The following is a 27,164-nucleotide window of genomic DNA, read 5'->3' on the forward strand; positions in this document are numbered from 1 at the left end:
GAACTACAGAGAGGAGACAGAGAGAAACATATTTTATCCATTGGATCACTCTGTAGTTGCTGCAATGGTTGGAGCTGAGCTGATTTGAAACCAGGAGCCAGGAGCCTCCTCCAGGTCTCCTACAGGGTACCGGGTCCCAAGGCTTTGGGTCATCTTTTTTGGGGGGGTCATCTTCTTTTTTTGGGGGGGTCATCTATTGCTTTCCCAGGCCACAACTGGGAGCTGAGTGGGCAGTGGAGCATATGGGAAAGAAACTAGCACCGATAAGATATCCTGCTGCTTAAAAGAAGAGTATTAGCCAATCGTGCCATTATGTCGGAAAACGGAAGGAATTTCTAAGCAAAAACATACAATAGCTTGAAGATTTGGAAAATTCTTAGCTTATCCACAGAATGCGAAATGAGATTCTTAAAAGGGCATTGGATGTGCAGTTCATGAAATTAGTTTAGATGTGAACCATGGATCTAATCATTCATGTCTGAAAATTACTTCATTGAGATGGAATTATTCCAGTAGGAAGACTTGCCTGGGACAAAAGAGAACAGAGAAAACGGGATGAATTAAGGAAGTCTCTTTTAACATGTGCTGTCCTTTCAAATAGGGGAAGAATGACACAGATGTTTCGTCAGGGTTGGTAACACCTGTCACAGAGCCTGAGGGCAGAGATACTTCATTCTGTCAAATGCTACTGCTGCCTTATTAGTACTGGAGGGCTAGCATGCCCCTCTCCACTGTGTTTCAAGTGCTGGGTCGCTGTAGAGAATTGTCTGGACACTTTCTCTGACTCCACATGCAGAGTGGCAGTCTGGGTCTCACCATATCCAGCCAAATGAGGTAGAAACAAGCTGCCATACTGTGAGGATGTGACCTGAAAAGCAGGGGCTCAGGCCAAAAAGGATTATTCTGAAGCTTTGAGATCTTAGGCTAGGTTTTGGATTTACTTGGGATTTTTCTTCCCTGCCTTTTTTCCTGTTTCTCCCTTTCAAGTGTGTCTGTTCTATACCTATCTGCTACTTCTTATTGAAAGAACACCCTGTCTTTGGTTTCACAAATTCATAGTAGAGAGGAATTTTTGCGTCTCGTTTTGCATTAGATGATGGTAGATAAATTTACACCTTTATTGATGCTGCTTTGGGTTAAGACTTTTGAAATTTTTTGAATGAGATGAATGCACTTTGCATGTGAGTATGACATGAGTTTTGGAGGGTTAGGAGTGGAGTATCAGTAATTGTTTATGTCATTTCAAAATTCCGATGTTGACATTCCAATACACAATATTATTAGGAGGGAGGTGGAGACCTTTGGGAAGTAATTTGATCATGATGATGCAGCAATCATGAATTACAAAATAAGATTCCCTTATATGTTTCCCATGACTCAGATCTAAGTGAGGATTTGATGTTGTCTTCTTTAATTCTCACGGCAAACTTGTGTAGGGATTTTAATTTCCATTCTTCCAGGGAACACACAGACTCAGTAATGTGAAATATCTATCAGTGTTTTTTTCCTGTTTGCCAGTGTGTCCAGTTTATCTGCCTACAAAGAAGACAAACAGAGTGAACATTATTTCTCCAATGAACCACATACTGTTATCCCAGTAAAATAAGAAGAAACATAAGAAGTAACATAAGAAGAAATTTCGTTCAACTAAGGACCAAAAATTAGCTTCTCCAGTCTATCTCTGTATGTTATCAGCTTATTGTCTCTCAGTTCTAAAATCACCACTTAATATCTGCAGTGTGACCAGTGGACAGAATTCCTTCCTTAAACCTCTCTTCTACAGCTAATACAGTACTAAGCTTTCTGGGTAGAGGGCGCTGGAGGGACGGTACGAGGAGGTGGGGCTCTGGTGGAGGGCAGCCAAAGGAGCTCTGAGCCAGCCACTCATTCAGAACACATGGTGCCTCAATGACCATTAAGCCTCCACCTGATCTGGCAGTAACTTAACCTTCTGTGGGCTTCTAACACGGAAAGGAGCTCCTTGAAAACCTCACACGCAGGCTGTCCCCAGCCTCCCTGTTAAGATCCCCACTGTGGCCTGCCTACTTGGCTGGTTTTAATAGAACTACTGCTCTTTCTACACACCCCTGTGCAATCTGTTTTTACTCTAGTGGGTTTCTAGTAAGCTGGGCTGGCACTGTGATATTGATCGGCAACTCAGAGCATTCCTACCTACTCTGTATATGAGAATACATCAAAAAGTGTGTGGAAAACAGAATCAAAGGTACTTTCACTTTGGTGAAATGCATGCGTAAGAGTATTCAAAAAGCACATAGAAATGTATATTATGAAAAACTATGCATGGTGCTCAACATTTTGTTGTACCAAAATAAACTTATATTTTTATTTTATTCTTCCGTAAGCTTTTTCCAGTTCCCCAACACCTTCATCATTGGTTCCTGAATGTCTGTCCTCTCCTTACACCCTGGAAAGTTTTTTTTCTCACTCACTTCGTGACTGCAGATCACCAGGTGGAACCAACAGCCATTTCTATTACTGACTCTTTTTTCACACTGTTTCTATTGAGGTCTTAACCCCATTCAAATTTGTCTTCTTTGAATCCTTTTCCTTCATGTTCCATATAGAGGAACCTCATATGGTACTGTAATTTATTAATTCTTGGTAATGTCTTCTCCAGAAACACCAACACTGCTGTTAGTTGCTTTGTGGTGTCAGTGGGAGTGGTAGGAGTTATTCGAGGCCTTTGCATATACAAATACATGTTCTTTGAACTTCATAGCAACCCTCTGGAGAGTCTTTTCGTCATCAACGTATCAGGACACTGCAGGTTTATTGCAATATGTGTACTGAGGTATGTGACCAAAATCACTTAGCTAGGAAGTAGCAGAGTGTGGATTGGAATTCACTTCTCTTTGTTGTAACTCTGGGACTGTTTTACTTAATAAGGAACCAGCTCATTCTGCATTCTCTTAGTATTCTCATATGTGCTGCAAGAATAATAGAAAATTGCTAATCTGATCTTCTGTTAGTTTTTGATTCAGTTTAACTAAATGCATAGCCACCAAATACAGAAGATTGCATACTCATAATCCAGCATGCTGTAAATGTAAAATATGCTTTGGACTTTTTAATGGGAAAAAGAAAATGTCTTAATATCATGCCATTTATTGATTGTATGTTGAATTGATAGTATTTGGATATACTGAATTCAATTGTGTATTGCAATTAATTTCAGCCTTTTAAAATAGAAGTACTAAAAATTTTAAATTAGCTAATTGGCACGCATCATATGCATTTCTATTGGTTAACACTACACTAGGTAAAGTAATATGTACATGCCTGGTGTGAAATTTGTAGAAAGGTAACGGAAGAAAAATTGCGCAGAGTGACCTGGAATACTTGAAGAATATTATGCAGTGTGTGGACAGATTTGAGCTGTTAGTGGTGGATGGTTTTTTGCTACTTTGTTTGCAGAGATCATTTTCAGGTTAACCAAAAATGTTGTCAGTTCAACTTGAATTACTAGGTCCAACTGGGTGGGCTTTCTCAATGGCAGTAATTGCAGATGACTATGTTAAAACTGAGTCATTTCACAAAGACAACAGTTCCCGTAAGATTAGCCATTCTCTGATGCTTTCTGTTGTATGGTAACTTTTAAATGGCTGCCAAGCGGTTGGCTTGCCAAGCATGGTACAGACAATCTCACAGGTATCGTCTGCATCAAAGGATTTTGTTAAAGGGAAACCTGTTTGAATGCAACTCCTAACTCTCTATTCAGCCAGAGTACTTCAAATTTGTTTTATATAGTGAACTTTTCAGGCAATATTTCTTCTAAAACAGAATTATACAGGATAAAATATTTATAATCTGCCACTTGTTAAAATTTGACAGATCTTTTAAAAAAGTATTTATTTGCTTATTTGAAAAGGCAGAGTGACAGCAAGGGGGATAATGGGAGATACGGCATCTCCTGGTGAAAACACCTAATGTCTGTAGTGGCTGAGGCTGGGCCAGGCTGAAAGCCAGGTACCTGGAACTCCACCCAGGTTTCCTATATGGGTGATCATCCTCTATTGCTTTCTCAGATGCATTGACAGGGAGCTGAATTGAAAGTGGAGCAGCTGGGACTGAAACAGGCATCCATATACAATGGCAGCTTAACCTGTTATGCCATAATGCCAGCTGTGGTATTTTATTCTAATTAAGAAGGCTGTATCTTTCAATCTTTGTATAATGGGCTGGATGTTTATGCAGTGAAAATGGGCATTTGTTGGTTTCTAATTTTAATATATAATGTGCAGTTTCATCAGACCATTTCATAGTTCTTAAGTTTTGAAAAAAAAAATCTTTAAAAAAAACACTAAATGTAACACATTTGTTAGAGATGAAAGTGAAATGGGAGATTTTCATTAACCTTTCCCCTGTTTTTAATGAACATAATACTTGTTCATATTAATGGAATAATATGTAAAAATGGAAATTATATGATATACATATACATGTGATTAAAATAATACTGTGGAATCTATTAAAATTGAGTCTTTCATTTTTTCCTTGCTAGTCAGAGCTATCTGCTTTTAAGCATCTGTATTTTATTCTGCTATTATGTTCTTAAAAATAATACCACTTTTTAAAAAAGATTTATTTATTTATTTTTTAATACAAAGTCAGATATACATAGAGGAGGAGAGACAGAGAGGAAGATCTTCCGTCCAATGATTCACTCCCCAAGTGAGTGCAACGGCCGGTGCTGCGCCGATCCGAAGCCGGGAACCAGGAATCTCTTCCAGGTCTCCCACGCAGGTGCAGGGTCCCAAAGCCTTGGGCCATCCTCGACTGCTTTCCCAGGCCACAAGTAGGGAGCTGGATGGGAAGTGGAGCTGCCCGGATTAGAACTGGTGCCCATGTGGGATCCCGGCGCGTTCAAGGTGAGGACTTAAGCTGCTAGGCCATGCTGCCGGGCCCAATATCACTTTTTTGTAACTTATCATTAGATATTGTTTACTACCTCCTGCTGTGAATATAGGAAATCACTGCTCATATTTCACCCTTTCCATTTTGTGATATAAATAATAATATGGTTTTAGTTCTTTTAGTTATATATTTTGACTTTATTTCTTATGCCTTTGACTTCTGATTATTTGTTTGTAGGATAAAAATATTAACATTTTGTGTTCCTTATCCCACTTTAGCCCTTAACTCCTATCAGCTACACCATCAGCTTTTTTCTTTTTAAAAGTGATTTATTTATATTTGAAAGGCAGAGTTACAAAGACAGGGAGAGGCAAAGAGATCAGCCATCAACTGGTTCACTGTCCTGATGGTCACAACAGTGGAAACTGTGCTGTTGGAATCCAGGAACAATGAGCAACCTCTGAGTTTTCCATGTGGGTGCAGGAGCTCCAGCACTTGGGCTATCTTCAGCTGCCTTCCCAGGCATATTAGAAGGGCATTAGAGGGCCCGGCGGTGTGGTCTAGTGGCTAAAGTTCTTGCCTTGAACGTGCCGGGATCCCATATGGGCACCGGTTCTAATCCCGGCAGCTCCACTTCCCATCCAGCTCCCTACTTGTGGCCTGGGAAAGCAGTCGAGGATGGCCCAAGGCTTTGGGACCCTGCACCCGCATGGGAGACCTGGAATAGAGGTTCCTGGTTCCCGGCTTCGGATCGGCGTAGCACCTGCTGTTGCGCTCACTTGGGGAGTGAATCATCGGACGGAAGATCTTCCTCTCTGTCTCTCCTCCTCTCTGTATATCTGAGTTTCCAATAAAGATAAATAAATCTTTTTTTAAAAAAGAAGGGAATTAGATTAGAAGTGGAGCAGCTGGGACTGGCACTGGCAATCATATGGGATGCCAGCCCCCATTATGCCACAGGGCCAACCTGTAGATTCCCTTTTCAGTGGCAAAGGCCAATAAATAAATCAAGCTCACATTTCTTGGCTGTGATTCCATCAACCTGGACCTATGTTGGGCTCATCTAAGTGTTAATTTGTAGTGGCTAGGAAAGATCAAAGATGAACCATTTCTTTCTCTTACAAATTCCTCTCTAGTGGGCTTAGAAGTCTTTATGTATCTACTTTAAATTCCTGTTTGACTAGCTTTGTGTCCCTCCCACCTCTCAAATGTACCCACACACATCAAGGTTGTGAGTTTATCCTCCTGTGTACACTTTATCTCTCAGTTGATTTACAGGACTTTTCCCATCACCATTCCTCTTTCCACAACCTTGTAACTCCTCTGTACCCTGCTGACCCAAGATCAAGGGAGGACAAACAAAGCTTAGTACAGTTCAGTTCATAATGGGCCTTTCATCCTGCAGTGTAGAATGCTGGACTGTCCACTAGAGATGGCAGAATAAAGACTCAGTCATCCCCCTTTAGACACATGACAGGGAGAGTATTTGTACCCTTTGATTCATATTTTTTTGGGTCTTGTCAGAATTGCCCACAGTATGATATTTTCAGTTCTTTTTCAAGGGTGTCCTTGCCAGAGAGGAACAGCCACTGAATTGAGCTTTTGTGTGGTTTCTGGTGGGATCAGGGCCAAATTGTCTGACTAAGTCATCCGAGTCTGTATTTAACTCTCTTCTTGGAGAGTTCGAGCGGGTGTTGACGCTACAATATAGTGTGTTCTCACCCAACAAATGGTAGGCCAGAGGACATTGGCAGCAGGATATGAACTTGTCAGTCTTGTTGCATGAACAGAGGTCCCAGAATGATCTTTAAGAAAGCAACCTGTTCTGGAGTTAGGTGAGACTGGAAAAATACAGAAGGTGGAATAAGCGAACTTGACAGTGAACCTAGATGAAGTCCAAGGTGTTCTTTCTTGACTTGAGTTCTAAATGGCAGTTCATGCCCTTGAAGAGAGGGAAAGGAAGCAGTAACAAATCCTCTACCAATGGCTTTAGAGAATTTACATTTCAGATTTCCTCCTCGATTTCCATCTCAGCAGTCATCGTAATGCGTTAACAGGGGGCAGGGTGAATTATTCAAGGTCCCAGAGCTAGGCTATGTGAACATAATTCACAACTAACTTTCTAGTCAATAACAGATATTTTACATGCCTTATAATCATCATCGTCATGCTCTAGGTATTTGCTATGCATTGTCTCAGTTAAATATTATTTATCCACATCTCACAGATGAGGAAGTCAAGAACCATAATGACCAAAATAGCTAGTTCAACACGTAATTATTAACAGTAGCAACTTTCAACCAAACTTTTGTTATTCGAGATTGTGTTCTTCCTACTACACTGAATTCTGAATCTAGCTTTGTGGGAGTACTGTGGAAACATCAAAAGCAAGATTAACAATGCCAATCAACTATTGAATGAGTTAATACATTCTGGTGAATTTTCATTATTTTGCAAAAAGGAGAACAAAGGAACTAGAGCTGTTATAGCCAACACAGAGATGAATCTAATAAATGTGCATGGTTTAGTAAAAATTTAAAGGTGACACAAAACATTACCTAATGCAAGTATTAGTCAATTTCTATGAAGTTCAAAGCCAGGCAAAACTAAGTGACAATGTTATAAATCAGTATAGTGGTTAAAGAATGGGGTAGTTAGTAAAAACTGTAGGATATACAGGGAACTTCAAGGATGCTAGTAATGTATGTTTTTAGATCTGGTGCTGATTACTTGGCCATATTCAGTTTGTAAAAATTTGTTGACATTGTGCAGAGTATTTTTGAGAATGTATGTTATATTTGCAAAAAAAAGAGAGAACATTTAAACACTTTATTTTCTTCTTGGAGCTAGCATCCCATATGGATGCCAGTTCATGTTTTGGCTGCTCCACTTCCAATCCATTTTCCTGCTAATGGCCTGGGAAACCAAGCAGAAAATAGACAAAGTATTTGGGCTTCTGCATCTATGTAGGAGTCCTGGATAGAGCTCCTGGCTCCTGGCATGACCTAGTGCTGGCCATTGCAGCCATCTGGGGAGTAAATCAACTGATGGAAAATTCTGTTGTCTTTCTTCCTTCCCTCCCTTTCTATAATTCTGACTTCCAAATAAGAAAAAAAAATCTTTAAACAAAAGCACACTAGTATCTTCCTAGCTTGCTATTCACCAATCAAAAATTTGTTATGTACATGGAATGCCAGTAAAGTTCATGTAAAACAAAATTAAAGGATAATTAATTTGTTGCAGATTTTTGAAATATATTTATGTTTATATATGTGTTTTTGTGAGCTTTTTAAAGACTCTTTTTACTTATGGATCTCAAAGTATAGTTATCTGTCTATTCCATTATCTATGAACCTTTTTTTTTTAAATAATCTTACTTAGTTGATTAGGGTACAGAGGGTCAAGGGCTACAAGAAAGTGAGTAATACCATTGTTTCCACACTAATATCACTTTTTTTTTTCCTGTAAATGGGGTCAGGGGAGAAACAAAGGGAGAAGCCCACCCAGCCTCCCATCCATCCTAGGTCCCCCATGTGAGGCGTGCTCCGAGTGTCCTGCTCACGCAGTTTTGATAGTTCAACAGGTCTGAATTGCTGCCAGTTTTGCTGTTCCAATCATGATGAAATCTATCCAGAATCCACTGGCTGACAGTCTCTTCCTGGTTGGGTTTCTGAGATCAGAAGTTCAGTTGGAAGGATCTCCAAAGAAACTTTGTCTGAGGTGATCCCAGACCTGATTCTTGTGTGTGCTTGCGGTACAGGGTCTGGCACTGTCCATCGCCCCAATCATCTTATGCACGTTGGTCATTTCAATTGCTGGGTCAGTTCTGTTTCTAGCCCTGTCTTCTACGCGAACCTATGGGTGTTGTAGTACAACCAGATCCTGCCCACTTCATACTCGGCCCTCACGTAAACCAGTGGGAACTGCAGCCTAGTTGGCATGACTCCCCATAACCCCCACCAGGCCTGCTCCCCACCCTGGTTCCCATGCATGCTAGTATTTAACGCAGACTTGTTCAGTCTGTCCCACATACCATTTAACTCTCATACATGTCAGTGGGCACTGAAGCCTAGTTCAACCAACCCTGCTATGCAGCCCACACACATACTGGCGGGTGCCTTTCTGTCTAGCCACCCCTGCCCTTGTGCTGGTTTTCATGCTCTTCAGTGGGAGTGGTAACCCAAGAGGGAGGTGTCCACTAGCTCCTTACTAGGCCATTCCCACTCCTGGATTATGCACTCTCCAGGTGGTGCTGCAGTTTAACTTGACATATTAAGCCCCCAGTACCAGCCTCTGCCAACTGATGCTGGCAAAGCCCAACCAACCCTCATCACTCCAATTTTTGCTTGCACCAGTTAGAATAGTTCGTCCAACCTGGCCCGTCCCTGATCTAGCTCACATGAGGCCCACAGGTGTCATAGCCCTGCCTGGTTTAGTCTGCCCGCATCCCAACTCACGCTCTCCAGTGGGAGTGGTTGTCCAGCAGGGGAGCCCACATTTTCCCCTGCTGGCTTTGCCCCCTCCCCCCGGTTCTCACGTGTGCTGTTTGGGTGCTGCAGCCACGTCTGTTACATCTCACCCCACCTTGGCATCCCGTAATGTGCACTGGTTTGTGTCGTGACCGAACCTGACCTGATCCACACTCTATTCTGGTGCTTGGATTCACCAGCAGGTGATGTGAACGGTTCGGCCTGGTCTGTCCCCACCTATGCCATATGTATGCTGGTGGGTATCTTTCTCTGGCCTGGTCTGGGTTGCTCCCTATCGTGCTATGAATCTTTTCATTTCTAAAAAAATGGATTTATTTATTTTTATTGGAAAGGAAGATTTACACAGAGAAGGACAGACAGAAAGATCTTCTATCTGCTGGTTCACAACCCAATGGCTGCCATGGCCAGAGCTGAGCTTGGCACCCATATGGAATGACTGACAGGTAGAGGATTAGCCAGTAAAGCCATCACACCTGCTTGAACTTTTAAAAAAAAGATTTATTCTATTTTTATTGGAAAGGCAGATATACAGAGAGGAGGAGAGAGAGAGAGGAAGATCTTCTGCCCAATGGTTCACTCCTCAGCAGCCACAATGGCAGGAGCTGAAGCTCTTCCAAGTCTCCCACGTGGGTGCAGGGTTCCAAGGCTTTGAAAGACTGTCCTTGACTGCTTTCCCAGGCCACAAGCAGGGAGCTGGATGGGAAATGGGGCTGCCGGGATTAGAACTGGTGCCCATATGGGATCCTGACGCGTTCAAGGCGAAGACTTTAATCACTAGGCTACCGTGCCATGCCCTGCTTGAACTTTTTGAAGTTTGTGTATATACAAGGAGGCAGTGGCTGAGGGAAGTTATGCAGGATTATCCTCCTGACTATATTCATGTATAGAACTTGCTTACTCCATTGTTACTTTCATTCTGTTTCATTTCATATATGAGTTTCTTTTGGTAATTGTATGGTATTTTTTTTTTATATAGTTTAGTGATTAAGACTGGGCCCCGGATCAAAGCTACCTGGATTTATATCTCAACTTTTCACCTTACTAGCTATTCTGTAGAGCTTGAGCAAATTATTTCTTTGGTCCTTAGTTTTCTTATCTATAGTTTGAAATAAATGATAGTACCTCTTTCATAGAGTTGTTTTTTAAAATATTAATATGTATAAAATGCTGTGTATAACAGATGGTAAGCATTGTATGAGTGTTTGCTATTATTGCTTTTTATATTTATAAAAAAGGAATAACTACATGTATTCTTTTGTATCATGATTTTTTCATAATCCAATTGTGACATTCAGCTATGTTCATACAGGTAACTCAATAATATTTTTAGTATTTTATTGTGAGACTATCCAGTTCTTTAATGACTAACATAACTGTGACTTCTGTTTTTTGTGCTCACTCAAAAATATATTCCACTGAAAATATTTTACATGTCTGCTTGAATATGTATGTTGTGGGATTTAGATAACTTTACAAAAATGCATTGCTAAATTGATGTCCAAGTTGTTATTCCAATTAATGTCATCACCCAGCAGCAAAGAATGAAATATTTTCCTTGCTCTACAGTCAGGGGAAATATGATCAAAATCAGAAAAGCTCAAGAGATTTTGGCTCAGCAGACATTTGTGTGTGTTTGTGTGTGTTTCTACACTGTATATAGAAGAAAGTATTTGGGGAGGTGTGGGGAGAATCCCAGTACCTATGAAACTATGTCACATAATACAATGTAATTAATAAAATTTAAAAAAAATAGAAAAAAATGCATACACACAAAACTCAATAAAAGTCCTGGGGGGGGGGAAAGAAGAAAGTAGTGACCCATGGTAGATAAATGTAGCAGACACCAAGCATCTGTACTTAATTCCAAGTGAGATCATATATGTCAATTACCTGCTACACAATAGACTCCTTTGCTTAAGCAATCTAAGTGTGTACCCCTACTGACTAATATGATAATATTATTGAACAAATTCTTTTACAAGACAACGTGTCCTTGAAAATTAGGAAAGTGACCACATTGAGTCTGAGGAGTGCAATATTAAAAGAGAATATCATTGTGAGTATCCATGATATAGAATGGACTGTGACATATTAGGAACTCACATTTGTTTTCCAATTCCTTTCCCATCTTTCACCAGAAGGACATGGAAGGGCAAAGGGAGTTGAATCATTAAATATAGAGACAGAAAGTATTCTTCCTTCCTACAGCCAGAATGAGATTAGTCTTTCTCCCTAGCTTACTGCCCTTTCTACTTGGACAGTGTAAGGGCACTTTTATAATTACGGTGATAACCTTGCTCGAATGAGCTGGGCCTAAGTGAATTTGTAAGTCTGTTCCTAGTATCAGCTGGCTTAAATAGATTTCACATTTTCATGATACACATTAAGAAGCATAAGGATTACTTCCTTCTCTTTCCTTCTCCTTCCTCAAATCCCTTCTTGTTATTTTTCCAAATTATTACAACAGTATACTCATTCATTTCACAGTAACATGCTTATCATTCCAATGTATAAATGTATCATGGCAAGTAAAGGAAAAGGAAAAAAATAAAATAACATGACATAAAAGCATAGTAAATAATGACAGTAGAAATTCTACTATTAAGAGTCGAGATACGTTCTGTATATACCATTTTATTCCAAATTCTACAGAGGAAGAAGCTAGATTTAGAGAAGATGAGAATATGCCCAAGATCAAAGAGACGATGTTCAGAGCCATGATTGAAACCCATGTCTGTATAATTTTTCCAGATCTAAAATTCTGTTCTGTTTATCCTTTATGGTATGCTATAATTTTATTATTGTTCCTTGGCTCCTTTTATAAACCAGAAAACCTTCTAACGCAGACAATTCTAAATTTCCAACTGCTGATTTTCACTAACAAATATGTTTGTGGAAGCTGCAATATAGTAAGATTCCACAGATTTTAATAATGACTTTACCTATTAGGATGTTTTGGAAAAGTATTAAGTGGCCAGGAACCAACTGAGTAAATGAGTCAGTTTTGTGGTTGTTGTTTCTGTTACTTTATGACCGATTGTTATTATTCTTCAAATAAACAGAACAAGCAGGGTGTGAATATAGATGGTCTCCAATTTAGGAAAGTTCATCTTAAGATTTATTTTGCATTCTATAATGGTGTGAAAACACTATACATTCACTAGGAACTCTACTTCAGGTTTTGAGTTTTAGTCTTTTTCTGGCCTAACAATATTGCATGTATTGTCTTTTCTTGGGATCCTGGGCAAGATCAGCAAGCTGCAGTTCCCAGTCAACCATGTGATCATGAGAGTCAAAAACTCAAGACTCTACAGTGTACTATGTTGGTAGGCCATGGTGATCAACAGGTTAGGTATACCAAATGCAGTTTTTACTTACGGTATTTTCAATTTATGATGCTTTTGTCAAGATGTAACATCTTGATAAAAAAGGAGTGGGCATCTGTATAGAGAGAGGTTGATGTTAAAAAATTGACACTTGTGATTGAGAAGAATGGCAAGTCCCAAATGTGCAGGCTGGTGATGCAGGGATGTGTCTCTGTTGTAGCTCAAGCCCAAAGCCATTCACTCTCCTCAGATGATCGCAGACTTTGAACTTTTCCTAATTCCTTTGACTGATTGGATGAAGTGCCCACTGATTCTGAAGGTGTCAAAATCTACTGATGTAAATGTGAATTTCATCTAAATGTTTCTTGAATGGCAACATTCAAACTGAGGTTTCAATATTTGAGTGCCACGGACTACCCAAGTTTATACATAAAATCATTCATTAAATACACTAAGAGCATTTGAGAGCTCTGTGAGAAGGTAGTTGAGAGTTTTGGGAAGTGGCTTCCATGTCTTTTCTCTGTAATTCTCTCAGACTTCTCAAAATCTTAAAATGGAAGTCACATCCTCACATATTAGCAGTCCAAGCAAGAAGGGAGGGGAAGGGATCCTTTTACATAACTTTTTTTTTGTCTTTTGTCCAGAGTGAAGTTTCTTCCCAAAGCCATCATCATCCTTTCCCTTATGCCCTCATTGGTAACAACTGAGTGAAGGCCAACTCCTAGATCATTCATTGGCAAGGAAGGATGGGAGTGCTAAGATTCTCTCTTGGCCAGGGAAAGGGATTTACTTTCCCTGCAAACATTTCTTGCCTAGTTGATAAATGAAGACACAGGAAGAAGAAGGATGACTGTTAGGCTGGCAATGAACAGTGATTGTCAAATAACCTTTTAAGACTAAAGATGGTGAGGCATCCAGTGGGTTAAGCCACCATCTGCAATACTGACGCCTCATATGAAAATCTGAGTTGCAACTGCTTCACTTCTGACCTAGATCCCTGTTAGTGTGCCTGGGAAAGCAACAGAAAATGGCCTAAATACTTGGGCCTCTGCACCTGCGTGGGAGACCCAGATGGAGTTCCAGGCTTCTGGATTTGGTGTAATCTGGCCCTGGCCATTGCAACCATTTGGAAAGTTCACTAGTGGATTAAAGAACTCTCTCTCTCCCTCTCTCTTTCTCCCTGTCTTTAATGTTGGTTTTGAAAAGCAGAGTTACAGAGAATGAGGGAGAGACCAAGAGAGATTTTTTTTTAATTACATCACATTATGTGACACAGTTTTATAGAAACTGGGATTCCCCCCACCCCTTCCCCATGCCCTCCCCCATGGTGGATTCCTCCACCTTGTTGCATTACCACAGTTCAAGTTTAGTTGAGATTTTTTCATTGCAAGCATATACCAAGCATAGAGTCCAGCATCTTATTGTCCAGATAAGTTCAACAGCTTGTTGGGGAGACCATCTCTGGTCTGAAGGTAGAGCCGGCAGAGTATCATCCCGATCAATTAAAAGCCCCAACATAACTTCAGCAACAATTTATAACATTATGGAATTAATTGTATTGAGTAACCAATATGTTAAAAAAATGCAAGTTCTTTGCCATATCCTGTGACTTCTTCATTGACATTTCAAATTTTAGTTTATATACAACCGGGTTCTATACACCTCAAAATGGCATAGATTACTATTCAGCTGTCTCGTGTCTGTTTTCATTATAGTATTTAGCATTTTATGGCGTTGAAGCATAATTTTGCTGAACCTGACTTTTTTTCGGGTAGTCTAGACTGGCTTGTAACTCTAACGAGACATATGTCAACAGTTTAGGTGCAGAGCAGTTTTAGGAGGGGTGTGCAGAGAAATCTTCAATACCCCAGTGAGGAGTAGCTAATCTTTGTGTCCCACCTAGTAGGGTATGAGTGAATCCATGCTGTTTCCTGTCTGATTCTAAGCTTTCCTTGTTCTCTATCTGTTCTAGAGTTTTTGTTTGTTTGTTTGTTTGTTTTGAGGGGTTTCTGGAGCGATCCTGATGGTCATTGCCAGAGAGGGTGGGAACCCAAACTTGGAACCAAGCTAGGACCAGAGAAAGCTCCCCTCCCTAGTCCCGAAGGAAGTTTACTGTTCTTCTGTTTCTGCGGACTGCTCAGGGCTCCTGGTTGTTGTTCTGACACCCTTGGATCCTGCGAGGAAGGATTTGGACTTCTTTCATCCCACGTGGTAGATCCAAGCGAGAGTGGATGACCTCAGAGTTCTTGGCCTCCGAAGGCACTCCAATCCCCCGTGGTCTCCACCAAGAGAGATTTTTCTATCTGCTGGTTTTTTCCCCAGATGGCTGCAATGGCCTAGAATGGAGCAGGCTAAAGCCAGGAACCAGGAGCTTCATCTGGGTCTCTCACTTGTGTAGCAGGGTTTAAAACACTTAAGCCATCTTCTACTTCCCCAGGCTATTGGCAGGGAGCTGGATTGGAAAAGAAGCAGCCAGGACATGATCCAACATCACTGGGGGGGGGGGGGGTAACCTTATCCATATGCCATAGCAACAGCACTAGTCACACTTTTTTCAAAGTTATTCCATAGTTTTGATATTCCAGACCAAACCTTGTGGGTTGTGTTTATTCTCAAATCACCTGTAATCTTATGAATAGACTTCAGACTTCAAGGACAGAAAATCTTGTAAACCTGAAGTCCTGTAAGCTCTTATTTAACCTTTTCCAATCTCAACTATTTCCAATTAGACAAAATCAGACGCACCTTTCACATCATAGCGTCCATATCTGAATAAAGGGGTAAATGAGCACCCTGGTTTTACTTCTGGTGTTCTATGTGTTATACAAGTCAAAACTAGACTTGACTGCCATTCTGAAAGTTGAGGGATACAGTTAACTTATTTCTAAGTCAATGCATATCTAATGGAACTGTTTAGTTGCCTGCATTGTAATCTAAATAGATACATAATTGTGTGTTCTTACTGGCATTATGTTTTAAGTCCCACCTGGAACGATAGTCCTAGAGGATGTATGAAAGGCAAATTTGCCCTGAAAAAGCTCTCTAGGAATTGTTCAAAGGCAATTTAACAAGTGCACAGAAAATGGGATTAAAAGATGAGGTTATTTGGGTCCAAAATACTTTTGAAAACTTTTCAAAATTCATGCAGTTTTGCACTGGATTAGTTGAAGACCCCGTGCATGCAAGGATTTAAAAAAAGAATCATTTTGAAGGCCATGTTGTGGCATTTTGAGTAAAGCCATTGCCTGCAACACCAGCATCCTATATGGGTATTGCTTCTTGTCGGTTCTACTTCCAATCCAGCAGCCTGCTAATGGCCTGGGAAAACAGTGGAAGATGGTCTAGGTGCCTGGGCTTTTGTACCCCCATGGGAGACTTGAAAGAAGCTCTTGGGCCCTGTGTTTGGCCTGATCCAGCCATGGCCATTGCACTGATATGGGGAAACTGAGTTAGCAGATTGAAGTTCCCCACTCCACCAAATTGCTCTTGCTCTCATTCTTTTTTTTTTTCTTTGCTATCATTCTTATTCATTCTCTCTCTCTCTTTCTCTCTCTCTCTTTCTCTCTCTCTCTCTCTCTCTCTCAGTGTATGTCCTTCTCCCTCTGTTAACTCTGACTTACAAATAGATAAATCTTTAAAAATCATTTTACTCCAAAATGAACTTATCCTTTAATTGTGTTTCCCATGAAATTTTTGGAATGTCCTCCTCCTATTCATTGTGGGGTATACAACTTCCAGGATGACATGTCCAGAGATATTTTTTCTTTCTTAATTTCATTTATTAGTTCTATTAGATCAATTTTTTTGCTTCCCAATTTGCTATTTCTTTTTGTTGCTTCTGGGGGAAGGGGAGAGACAAAGGGGGAAACTACTCATGACTTTCCACATGTCCCAGTACCCAGGGTTGAGGAACCGCCACCTCCTATCAACCCAGAGTCTCAATGTGTGCATATTCCAAGGGTTCTCAGTGGTTTGGATAGTTCTTTTTTTGGAAAGATTTATTTATTTTTATTGCAAAGTCAGATTTACAGAGAGGAGGAGACAGAGAGAGAAAAATCTGTCTGATGATTCACACCCCAAGTGGCCACAACAGCCGATGCTGAGCCGATTTGAAGCCAGGAGATAGGAATTTCCTCCGCGTCTCCCATGCGGGTGCAGAGTCCCAAGGCTTTGAACCATCCTGGACTGCTTTCCTAGGCCACAGGCAGGGAGCTGGATGGGAAGTGGCACTGCTAGGATTAGAAACTGCACCCATATGGGATCCTGGTGTGTGCAAGGCGAGGAGTTTAGCTGCTAGTCACCGCGCCAGCCCGGATTGTTCTTAAATGCTGCCAGTTTCACCGAGCTGAGGATGATGTCACCCTCCCAATAACCATTGGCTCAATTTACTCATATTTTTTGCTGTCATTATGTGTTTGAGGTAGTTGTCCAGTTAGTTCAGTCCTTCTTCTGCTACAGTACCAAATGAGCTGCCATATTCTCCTTTTACAACAGGGCCTGTGTCTACTGCTCCACCTTTTTCATTAAGCAGGACATGTTCTTGCAGGCAAGTCCAAGGACCCAGGCCAAGGGCCCAGGATTTTTAAAAATAATTTTTATTATCTTCCTTGATACATTTTGTAGGTGTTGGGATTGCCTCCTTGCCTTACCTTTCTTCCCTCCCCAATTTCTCCTCTGACATTTTCCCCTCGTATTGCAGTGGTATAGCCTTTTAGTCACAGTTACAAGTTTATCATTCTGCATTTTTTTTTACTTGTTTATGTGTAGCCTTTGTGTATTATATAAAAATGTGCTGAGCTGATTCCAGTATGATTTGACACTTTGATGAGAGCTGGCACTAATGAAAAAAAAGCCTTAAACTACAAGTGAAATTTTATAGTCATAAGAAAACATTTCATTAAAGCGTTTTTTTTTTTTTTTTAATTTATTTTCTCTTCCCTGGCTGTGTCATGGAAGGTACCCGTTTGTTGTCATCATCATTACCTTTGCCATTTATGCCAAACACTTAGTAGGTCTCAAGCAATTTATCGTACGTTATTGCTCTTTTGTTTGGAAAAAAAATAGCTTTGTTTGGAAGACAGCGACAGAGAGAGATCCTTATTCTACTGGTTCACTCTTCAAATTCCTGCAACATCCTCGTTGGCCAGGCTTAACCATGTTGAAGCCAGGAGCTAGAACCTAATCTGAGTCTCCCATGTAGCAGGCAAAGACTCAAGTACTTTATTACCACTTTTTAAGATAAAATACTAATTTATTTATTGGAAAAGCAGTGTTACAAAGGAGGAAAGAGGGAGGAAGGGACAGAGCGAGGTAGGGAGAGAGGAAAGGAGAAAATGATCTTTTAGCATCTGGTTCACTTTCCAAAAGGCTTCAGTGGCCAGGGCTGGGCCAGGGTAAACCCAAAAGCCTGGAGCTCCATCTAAGTCTCCTGCATGGGTGGTAGGAGCCCAAACACTTGGGCCAAATGCTGCTGCTTCCTCGGGTGGATTAGAAGTGGTGCGTCTGGGTCTTGAACTCATACTGAATGCTGGCGTTTGAACCTTGTGGCAAAGCTATGGTGAAGGTATTACCATTACCTTTATTTTGAAGACAAGGAACTGATACAGGGAAATGTAATCTCTGAGTAAGCTGGTGTTTAAGGATAAGCTCTCATGTTGGGAGACAATGGGAAATGTCGGTAGATGAAATTACATAGGGATATGTATGTTAAATTAATTTGGCCTCCAAACTGTAGCCCTGTAAGACATTTTTTCATAGCCACAAAGTACTGTTTTGGGATTCCTCAGAAAACTGCATATGGATTCACTATTGTAAGGAGACTACCGTGGTAAAGTAATCCTAAACTCAAAGGCATATATATAGTGAAAAGCTTTTTTTGTAGCTCACATATCTACGGGTTAGCTGGGCTGGCTCTGTTTATCTCATTTATGTTTGATGGGGCTTGACTCAGGCCAGAATTTCCAATTATGTCTGCTTCATCTATCTCTTGCTTTCAGGGATCAAAGAGCTATAGCCTTGAGAAATATTCTTCTCATGATGATGGCAAAATTGCATAGTGGATGAGGAGACAAGCTCAAAGCTGGAACACCATCATGTCTTCAAGTTCAATTTTTACAAGAAGTCATGTGGCTGAGTCCAACATTAATAAGGAAGTGAAATAAATTTTCTTCCTAATGGCACTAGAGGAACTGCAGTGTCACATGGCGAAGTGTATGAATGCAGGAAATTGGAGAGACTGGCGAACAATAATTACACTATGCATTGGATGAAAGTTAGCGGTGATGAGGAGTTAGAAGGCGAAAGCTCTGAAAAATACTGTAATGGAGACTGGGAAGTGTAGTGGAGACTGTTGGAATCAGATGTTAGTCTGTGTCTTTTTAATTTTTTTAATATTTGTTTATTCATTTGAAAGTCAGAGTTAACATAGAGAGGAAGAGACTTGCCAAATGGCTCCAACAGCCAGAGCTGGGTCTGTCCAAAGCCAGGAGCCAGGAGCTTATTCTAGGTCTCCCATATGGGTTCAGGAGCCCAAGCACTTGAGCCATTTTCCTCTGCTTTCCCAGGCTCATTAATAGGGAGCTGGATCAGAATTGGAGTAGCCCGGACTCTAACCAGCACCCTTATGGGATTCTGGCACTACAGGCAATAGCTTTACCTGCTATGCCACAATGCCAGCCCCGGTTGGAGCCTTAACCACTTACTATGATTGTAAGCAAGTCAGTTTGTCTTGCAATATTTTAACATTAATGGTGTCTAGGAAGTTTCTTCATATGGTCTTTTCTTTTTTTATATAGCCATGCAGGAACAAGTGGAATGAAGCTAGGTAGCAGCAGAGTCCAAACTAGAACCTGCAATTCTCTTGTGTATTGTTTATTCTCCTCTACAGGAGTATCTTAGGATGGGATTGTGAGCAGTTTTAGCCCTCCTCCTTTCCTCATGATACTTAAACTGTTTTTACTGCAATTTCATTTCCCAAATTACCAGGCTCATCTGTTTTTCATTTCATCCAAGGACTAACAAAAGGGGAACAAGCCAAAATCGTAATAGGAAAGGTTGAAGTTCAAGCCAAGGAAGCGCTTCCTGCACAGACAGTGTTTAACCATTTTGTGGTGTTAGGGAAGGTGGTAGCATTGTTATCCTCAAAGATTTTTGTGTGAGACTTTTTTGCTGTGTATTGTGCTAAGTGGATTTATTACTGACAACAGTGCAATGGGCTTGATACAACTGGTACCCCTTCTAACTCTGTGGTATTATAATCACATGTGTGTATCTGTCACATTTCATGTAGTACTCATTTTGTGTCAGATACTCTTCTAATTACTCTACATGTATTAATTCAATTACTCTTCAACACTACCCTATGAAGTTGGAAGTCTTATTTAGTCCTCTCTTTATAGATTAAAACAATTGACGAACACCTATGTACACACACAAGAACAGCAACAACAAACACCTGAGACAGAAGAACATCAAATAGCCTCCCAGAAAGGAAAAGAACTGCTGCTTGAACCAAGGTCATGAGATTCTAGAGTTTATGCTCTCATCCATTGTGTCATGTAGTCATGGCACCCAGATGCCAGAACGGGATGGGCCAGCTCTGTCACTTACTTCTTTTCTGTTGTAGAATGGCTCACTTCACCTTTATGAGCCTTATTTTATTTCTTAAAAACCGTTCTTGTTTTCCTGATTTGATGGAGAGAGGAAGAAGAAAGAGAGGAAGAGTTCTGCCATCTGTGAGTCGACTCCACAACTGTGTACAACATCTGGGACTAGACTAAGCCAAAGACAGGAGCCTGAAACCTGATTTGGATGACCCAAGTGAGTAGCAGGGGCCCAGATACTTGGGACCTGCTGTCTTCCAGGGAACACTTTAGCAAGTAGCTGAAATCCCGAACAGAGCTGGGACTCAGATCCAGGCACTTAGATTCTGGATGAAGGTATCCCAAGCAATGCCTTAACCCCACTACCAAAGACCTGCTCCCGAACCTCATTTTCAACTGTAAATTGTGAATGGTAATTGTAATTATTTGACAGGCTCACTATGAAGATTAAATGAGATGTGTCTAAAGCACACTGGGTGGCCCGGAGTGGTTGCCTTGTGGCTGGAGTCCTTACTTGCATGTGCTAGGATCGTGTTTGGGTGCCAGTTCATGTCCCGGCAGCCCCACTTCCCATCCAGCTCCCTGCTTGTGGCCTGGGAAAGCAGTCGAGGATGGCCCAAAGCCTTGGGACCCTGCACCCATGTGGGAGACCTGGAGGAGGGTCCTGGTTCCTGGCTTCAGATTGGTGCAGCTCCAGCCATTGCGGCCACTTGGGGAGTGAATCAACAGATGGAAAACCTCCCTCTGTAAATCTGACTTTCCAATAAAAATAAACAAATCTTTAAAACACACTGGACACTGAAGCATTAGTCCTGTTCTTGTGAACAACTTGTACAGTTTTTCTAAATATCTTTTCACATATTTCCTTTATCTTATAGGTTGTAAGTTAAACCTTAGTTTGACTTATCTGTATGGCTTATTTTTGTAGCAGTCTACAAGACATTTGGTATCATCATTTATGTCTGACACAAGAATGGAGCAATGAGGCAATTTCCCTCAAGGGAGGGATTAGGAATCAGTGACCCCATGCCTGTTGGCTGTCTGAGAGGTTGCTTAACTGTGTCATCTGCTTTTTTCCTACATGTAATCCTCATAAAACAGTACTGAATCAGAATTTTGTATGAGCCTTACAAAATGGCTTTGAATTTTCTGATTTTCTGTGGCATGCGTTTTTAAAAATTTATTTTCATTTTTAAAGATTTATTTATTTTTATTGGAAAGGCAAATATACAGAGGGAGGAGGAGAGACAGAGAGGAAGATCTTCTATCCACAGATTCACTCCCCAAGTGGCCGCAGCAGCCAGAACCGGGCCGATCTGAAGCCAGGAGCCATGAGTTTCTTCCGGGTCTCCCACATGGGTGCAGGGTCCCAAGGCTTTGGGCCATCCTCGACTGCTTTCCCAGGCCACAAGCAGGGAGTTGGATGGGAAGTGGAGCTGCCGGGATTAGAACCGGCATCCATATGGGATCTCAGCATGTGCAAGGCAATGACTTTAGCCACTAGGCTACCGCGCCAGTGCCTTTTTTAAAAAAATTTTTGTTGCTTTCCCGGTAGGTCCAAATTGTGTTGCTATGTGAGGGTACTTTAACAAGTTCATGGAAAATAGAATTGAAAGACTGGTTTATTTGCAAAAATGTTTTTAACTCAATGCATAGGCGTCTTTAAAAGTTTTACGGAAGTATGAATTATGTAAAATCTATGCATGTGGCTGATAATATTTTGCACCCAAATAAACTTATCTTTCAGTTTGATTTTCCATGCACTTTCTGAAGGACCCTTGACTGCAGTAGCATCACATTCTGCTGAGAAGCATCAGCTTTCTGTATCCAAAGAGTGTTGCACTGTTCACATGGACTTCACACCCATGCCTCTGCTCCTTGCTGGGATTCCCAGGGACTGGTGCAAGTGGGTGGAGGACGTTATATAAGCTCACATCGCTTTCCAAGTGGGAGGAGGAGAGGGACAACAGCTGTCAGCTCCATGTTTGGTCTTGCCAGCACAAGTGATCCCAGCTTTATTTGGCCAGAGAGGAAGCCTCCTTCGTTCGTAGCAGAATTGCTGAACCAGAACCAGTGTCTTAAGTCTTTGGCAATGGATGTGAACTTTTTCCAGCTAGAACAGAAGTTTGTTGACTCTGGCTGCCTGGACATGGTGTTCTTTAGGCGTTTTGTGTGGTCTTCAAACCATCTCCTGAGGACCAGATGCTCATCTATTGGAGCTTCTCATGGTGGAATGCTGCCAAGGTCATTTCACTCTGACTTTTGATTGGGCAGTTATTATGATCAGAGTACCATTACAACAAAAGAAGAAAAAATATCCTTCAAAAACAGATATAGGAAATACCAATATTCACAAACAATTCTGTTTTATTTTTAAAGATTTATATACTTGAAAGTCAGAGTTACAGAGAGGCAGGGCGTGGTAGGGGATATAGAGGAGGGGGCATAGAGATCTTCCAACTGCTGGTTTGCTGCTCAAATGGCTGCAGGGCCATCCTCGACTGCTTTCCCAGGCCACAAGCAGGGAGCTGAAATGGGAAGTGGGGCAGCCGAGATTAGAACTGGTATTCATATGGGATCCTGGCACGTTCAAGTTGAGGACTTTAGCCGTTAGGGCACCATGCCAGGCCCAAAATGTATGTTTTAGGAGCTGATAATAATAGTAGAGAAAAAGTTGAAGGGAATATTAATGTATTAATAATAGAATAAGCTTGACAAAACTATATTTGTATTTTATAGTTTTGCTAAATTTTCTTGTATTTTTACAAAGTTTTAAGCTGATGCCAGTGACACTGGCATCCCGCATGAATGTCAGTTTGATTCCAGCTGCTCCAACTCTGATCCAGCTCCCTACCAATGTGCCTGGGAAAGCAGCAGCAGATAACCCATTGCTTTGGCCCCTACTACATAGTTTGTAGACCTGGATGGAGTTACAGGCTCCTGGCTTAGGCTTGGCCCAGCTTTAGTTCTTGAGAAAATTTGGAGAGTGACTCAGTATACGGAAGATCTCTCTAACTCTGCCTTTCAAATAAATAAATGAATGAATTTTAAACAGAATTATATACTATCATAGTTTTAATGATGTTTGATTATTTTAAACATTTATTGTACATGAATGAAACTGACATCTTTTCATTTGATTTATTGTTTACAGCTCTTGGCTATATTCTGGCTGAACTATGATATTTTACTAATTTTTTAAAGGTTTGTTTGTTTGTTTATTTGAAAGGTAGATTCACAGAGAGGAGAGACAGAGAGAAAGATCTTCCATCTGCTGATTTATTCCCCAAAATGGTCGTACTGGTTTCAGCTGAGCTATCCAAATCCAGGAACCAGGAGCTCTTCTGGGTCTCCCACGTGGGTACAGGATCCCGAGGCTTTGGGCCATCCTCGACTGCTTTCCCAGGCCACAAGCAGGGAGCTGGATGGGAAGTGGGGCTGCCAGGATTAGAACTGGCACCCATGTGGGATTCTGGTGCTTGTCAGTGAAGGACTGAACCATCACTCTGGGCTCATGATCTTTTTGCTCTTTACGTCTTGAAATTTTAATTAAGTGGAACATTAAACCTTTGGCTATAATGTGAATTTAAACTATGTTAGCTCTCTCTGTACATACATATGTATGTGCATATGCATGTAGTAAGTTTCAACGGTTTAATGTACACAGAATACACAAAGATCTGTATCCAGAAAGCAAGGAGTATATGTTCTTTTGGGGTATGTGGGAACATTAACAAACATTAGAATAAACATTAGACTAAAAAGGTAGCATTGAAAATTTCAAAGGCTCAATATCATGCAGATTGTATTCTACAATCACAGCTTAGTAAAATTAAAAAATAATATCAAATGCTAAATCTGTGGAGACAGATTATGTGGTATGTATTCTTTTAGTTAAACTGCTGGCATTATGGTGCAGTGAATTCAGCTACTAGTGATGCTGGCATTCCTGTATGCTGGTTTTAGCCCTGTCTGTTCAACTTCCAATTCAGTGTCATGCTAATGTACCTGCAAGTGCAGCAGATTATGGTCCAAGTGTTGTACACCTCTGCCACTCTTGGGAGACCTGGCTGAAGTTCTGTCTCCTGACTTTGGCTTGGCCTGGACTAGCTGTTGTATCCATTTGGGGGAATGAACCAACAGATGGAAGGTGTGAAAAAAAAAGAAATATCTTTTAGAATGAGAACATACTGGAATCACCATGCTCAATATTTGTGGAACAAACTTCTGTAGCATGGTAGTGGGGAATATGATAGTGTTACATGTATTGATCGACAAATAAGATTAAAGGCGGGGCAGGGTTTGGGCCAGGCTTTGCTTGGATGCTGCACCCACTGGCGTGCACAAGAACCTGAATTGGTGCAGGCTAGCTGGGCTAGACCACAGCACCAGTTGGCAAGTACCAGGACTGGGTACGAGTCATGTAAGGCTTGACCACAGTATCCCCTGACAGGCACAAGATCCAGGGCGGGGAGCATGCCTAGCAGGGGAAATGTGAGCGTTCCTCTGCTAGGCTGTATCTGCCACATACATGGCATACATGAAGCAAGTGTCCAGGCTAAGCTACAATTCCTGTAAGTGTGCATGAGAGATGGATGGGATGTGGGCTGGGCTGGACTAGGCCACAGCAGAGGCTGTCATGTGCTAGAATGTGGGCTGGTGTGGTCTAGTGAGTGTTATTGGGGTCACCTCAACTAGGCTACGACATCCACTGGTATGTGTGAGGACCGGCTCTGTGGTGGGCTGGCTGAGCTGGGTCACGGCACTCATCCATTCACCTGAAGTATGGGACTGGGGTGGAACTCACCAGACAACCGCATCCACTGGTGCATAAGCTGCTGCAAAAGACAGACCACACCTGACCCTACAGTGGCTGACGCACATAAGAGTCAAGTCGAAGGTCATCTCAGGTTGAGCTTTCTTGGAGAACTCCCTAGTTGGAGCATTGGACTCAGACCCTGGCCACCGGGAAAAATCACAGAATGTGTTTCCCAACCTTGGAGTGTATGTATCGGGGCTGGGCCTCCTCAGTTGCTGAAGCCTGTGCAGTAGACAGCATGCCCAGGTGAACATGGGAGACATGACAGCCAGCGCATCAATGAGACATCAGCTGCCTCGTCAGAGGATGGAAAGCAAAACAGATCAGACAATTCTGGCAAAGCTAGCATTATGTTCCTTGGTCTGTGGATGCACTAAGATGGACTTTGTTAACCACTAGACCTTTGAAAGATTTTTTTTTCAACCCTAGAGCAACTAGTCCAACAACTTGTCAGTAAGGACTACCAAAACCACTCAAATAACACCCTCAGAACACTTTTCCCCATATCGGGGTCACTAAGGGCATAATCAAATGACTTATCCATGCTGTCTCCAGGGTGCAGTTTGACAGCAAGGGGTGGTCCTCTACCCCTTCTCTATGCAGACACAGGGGGAAAAAACCTGAAACATATGTGCCACCCACTTTCCTCCATAGCGGACCGTCCTGTCCTAATCAGAGATCCAGATTGGTGTACATCCTTCTCGATTATGTAAATAATATAAAAACAAAAGAAATTTAAAAACAACCAAAAGCCCCCCAAACATATATGTTTAATTAAAAGAATTGGAAACAACAGAACTTAACAAAAGTAGCAAGGTAGACAGACATGTAAGAGTTAAAAACTGGGGTAGAGTCCTTGCCATGCACACGCTGGGATCCCATATGGGCGCTGTTTTGGTTTGTGTCCCAGTGGCCCCACTTCCCATCCAGCTCCCTGCTTGTCACCTGGGAAAGCAATTGAGGACGGCCCAAAGCTTTGGGACCGGCACACACGTGGGAGACCCGGAAGAAGCTCCTGGTTCCCGGCTTCGGATCAGCACAGCACTGGCCATTGCAACCACTTGGCGAGTGAATCAGCAGACGGAAGATCTTCCTCTCTGTCTCTCCTTCTCTCTGTGTATCTGCCTTTCCAATAAAAATAAAGAAATCTTAAAAAGAGTTAAAGATTGAAATCAAAGTTGTTAATTGAGGATTTTAGCAGCAATTAAAAATAGCAAATTGTTAGCTAAACGAAAAGCAATCTCAATGATTGAAATGATTAAAAAGAGACCACTGGCAGGACTAATTCGTGACACAGAAGATATAAGTAAGCACATGCAGAGTATATAATCAGTGAAATATTGCAGGTATGACCTTGACTAAAAGGAAAATTTCTAAATGAATATATGCTAATGCATTTGAAGAAGAGGTGAAGTAAATTGCTGGAAAAAACAAGACTCCCAAATGTAGTATAAGAAAAAAAAATTGAGACTTTGATTAGATTTATATGTATTTTTTTTATGTTTTCTAAAAAGTTGAAATAGAAAACAAAGACTTTTCCCTAACACACTTATCTGCAGAAAAGTAGTTCCACATGGCTTACTGGTTAGATGTACCAAAATGTTAAGGGAACAATTGATCTTTTACCAGTGTATAAGCTGTTCCAGGAAAAGAAAAAGAATAAAAGCTGTCCATGACATTTTATAATGCTATTGTAGTATTAGTTATTTGTATAATCACTGCCTTAATGCACTACTATATATACTATTCAGCAAATAAAAAGTAAAAAGGACTCTTTTGTATTTTCAGAGATAGCATGTTTTAATTTACATTATACTCTTAGTCTTAATGCTCTGATGAATAAAGTTCAACAGGTAAAAAGAAAAAGTGATAGTCTGGGCAAGATCTATAAACAAAAAAATTGATGGATGGTTTAGGAAAACTGAATCAGTACATGGAGCCATATGAGGGATTCTTATCATGAGGGAACTAAAAATTTCATGGGAAGATGGATAATAGGAAGTAATTTTCATTTTCCGTTAAACGTTTTGAAGCCCCTTTGGCTACTGTTGTG

The 27,164-nt window shown here is 41.1% G+C and overlaps 1 protein-coding gene across 5 annotated transcripts in view; it reads left to right on the forward strand.

Moving 5' to 3' along the window:
• OPHN1 (oligophrenin 1) overlaps positions 1-27,164 on the forward strand; it is a 329,287-nt gene that overhangs the window by 119,224 nt on the left and 182,899 nt on the right. The window contains exon 1 of one of the 5 annotated variants that reach the window (XM_058658535.1): positions 20,372-20,509. The exons of the other annotated variants lie outside the window; for them this stretch is intronic. Coding sequence (XP_058514518.1) covers positions 20,501-20,509 — 9 coding nt within the window. The 5' untranslated portion in view covers positions 20,372-20,500. Of the gene's footprint in view, positions 1-20,371; positions 20,510-27,164 lie in introns of those variants that run through there. 5 annotated transcript variants of the gene reach the window in all.

Source organism: Ochotona princeps, chromosome X (genome assembly GCF_030435755.1).
Source record: "Ochotona princeps isolate mOchPri1 chromosome X, mOchPri1.hap1, whole genome shotgun sequence".
NCBI lineage: Eukaryota > Metazoa > Chordata > Mammalia > Lagomorpha > Ochotonidae > Ochotona > Ochotona princeps.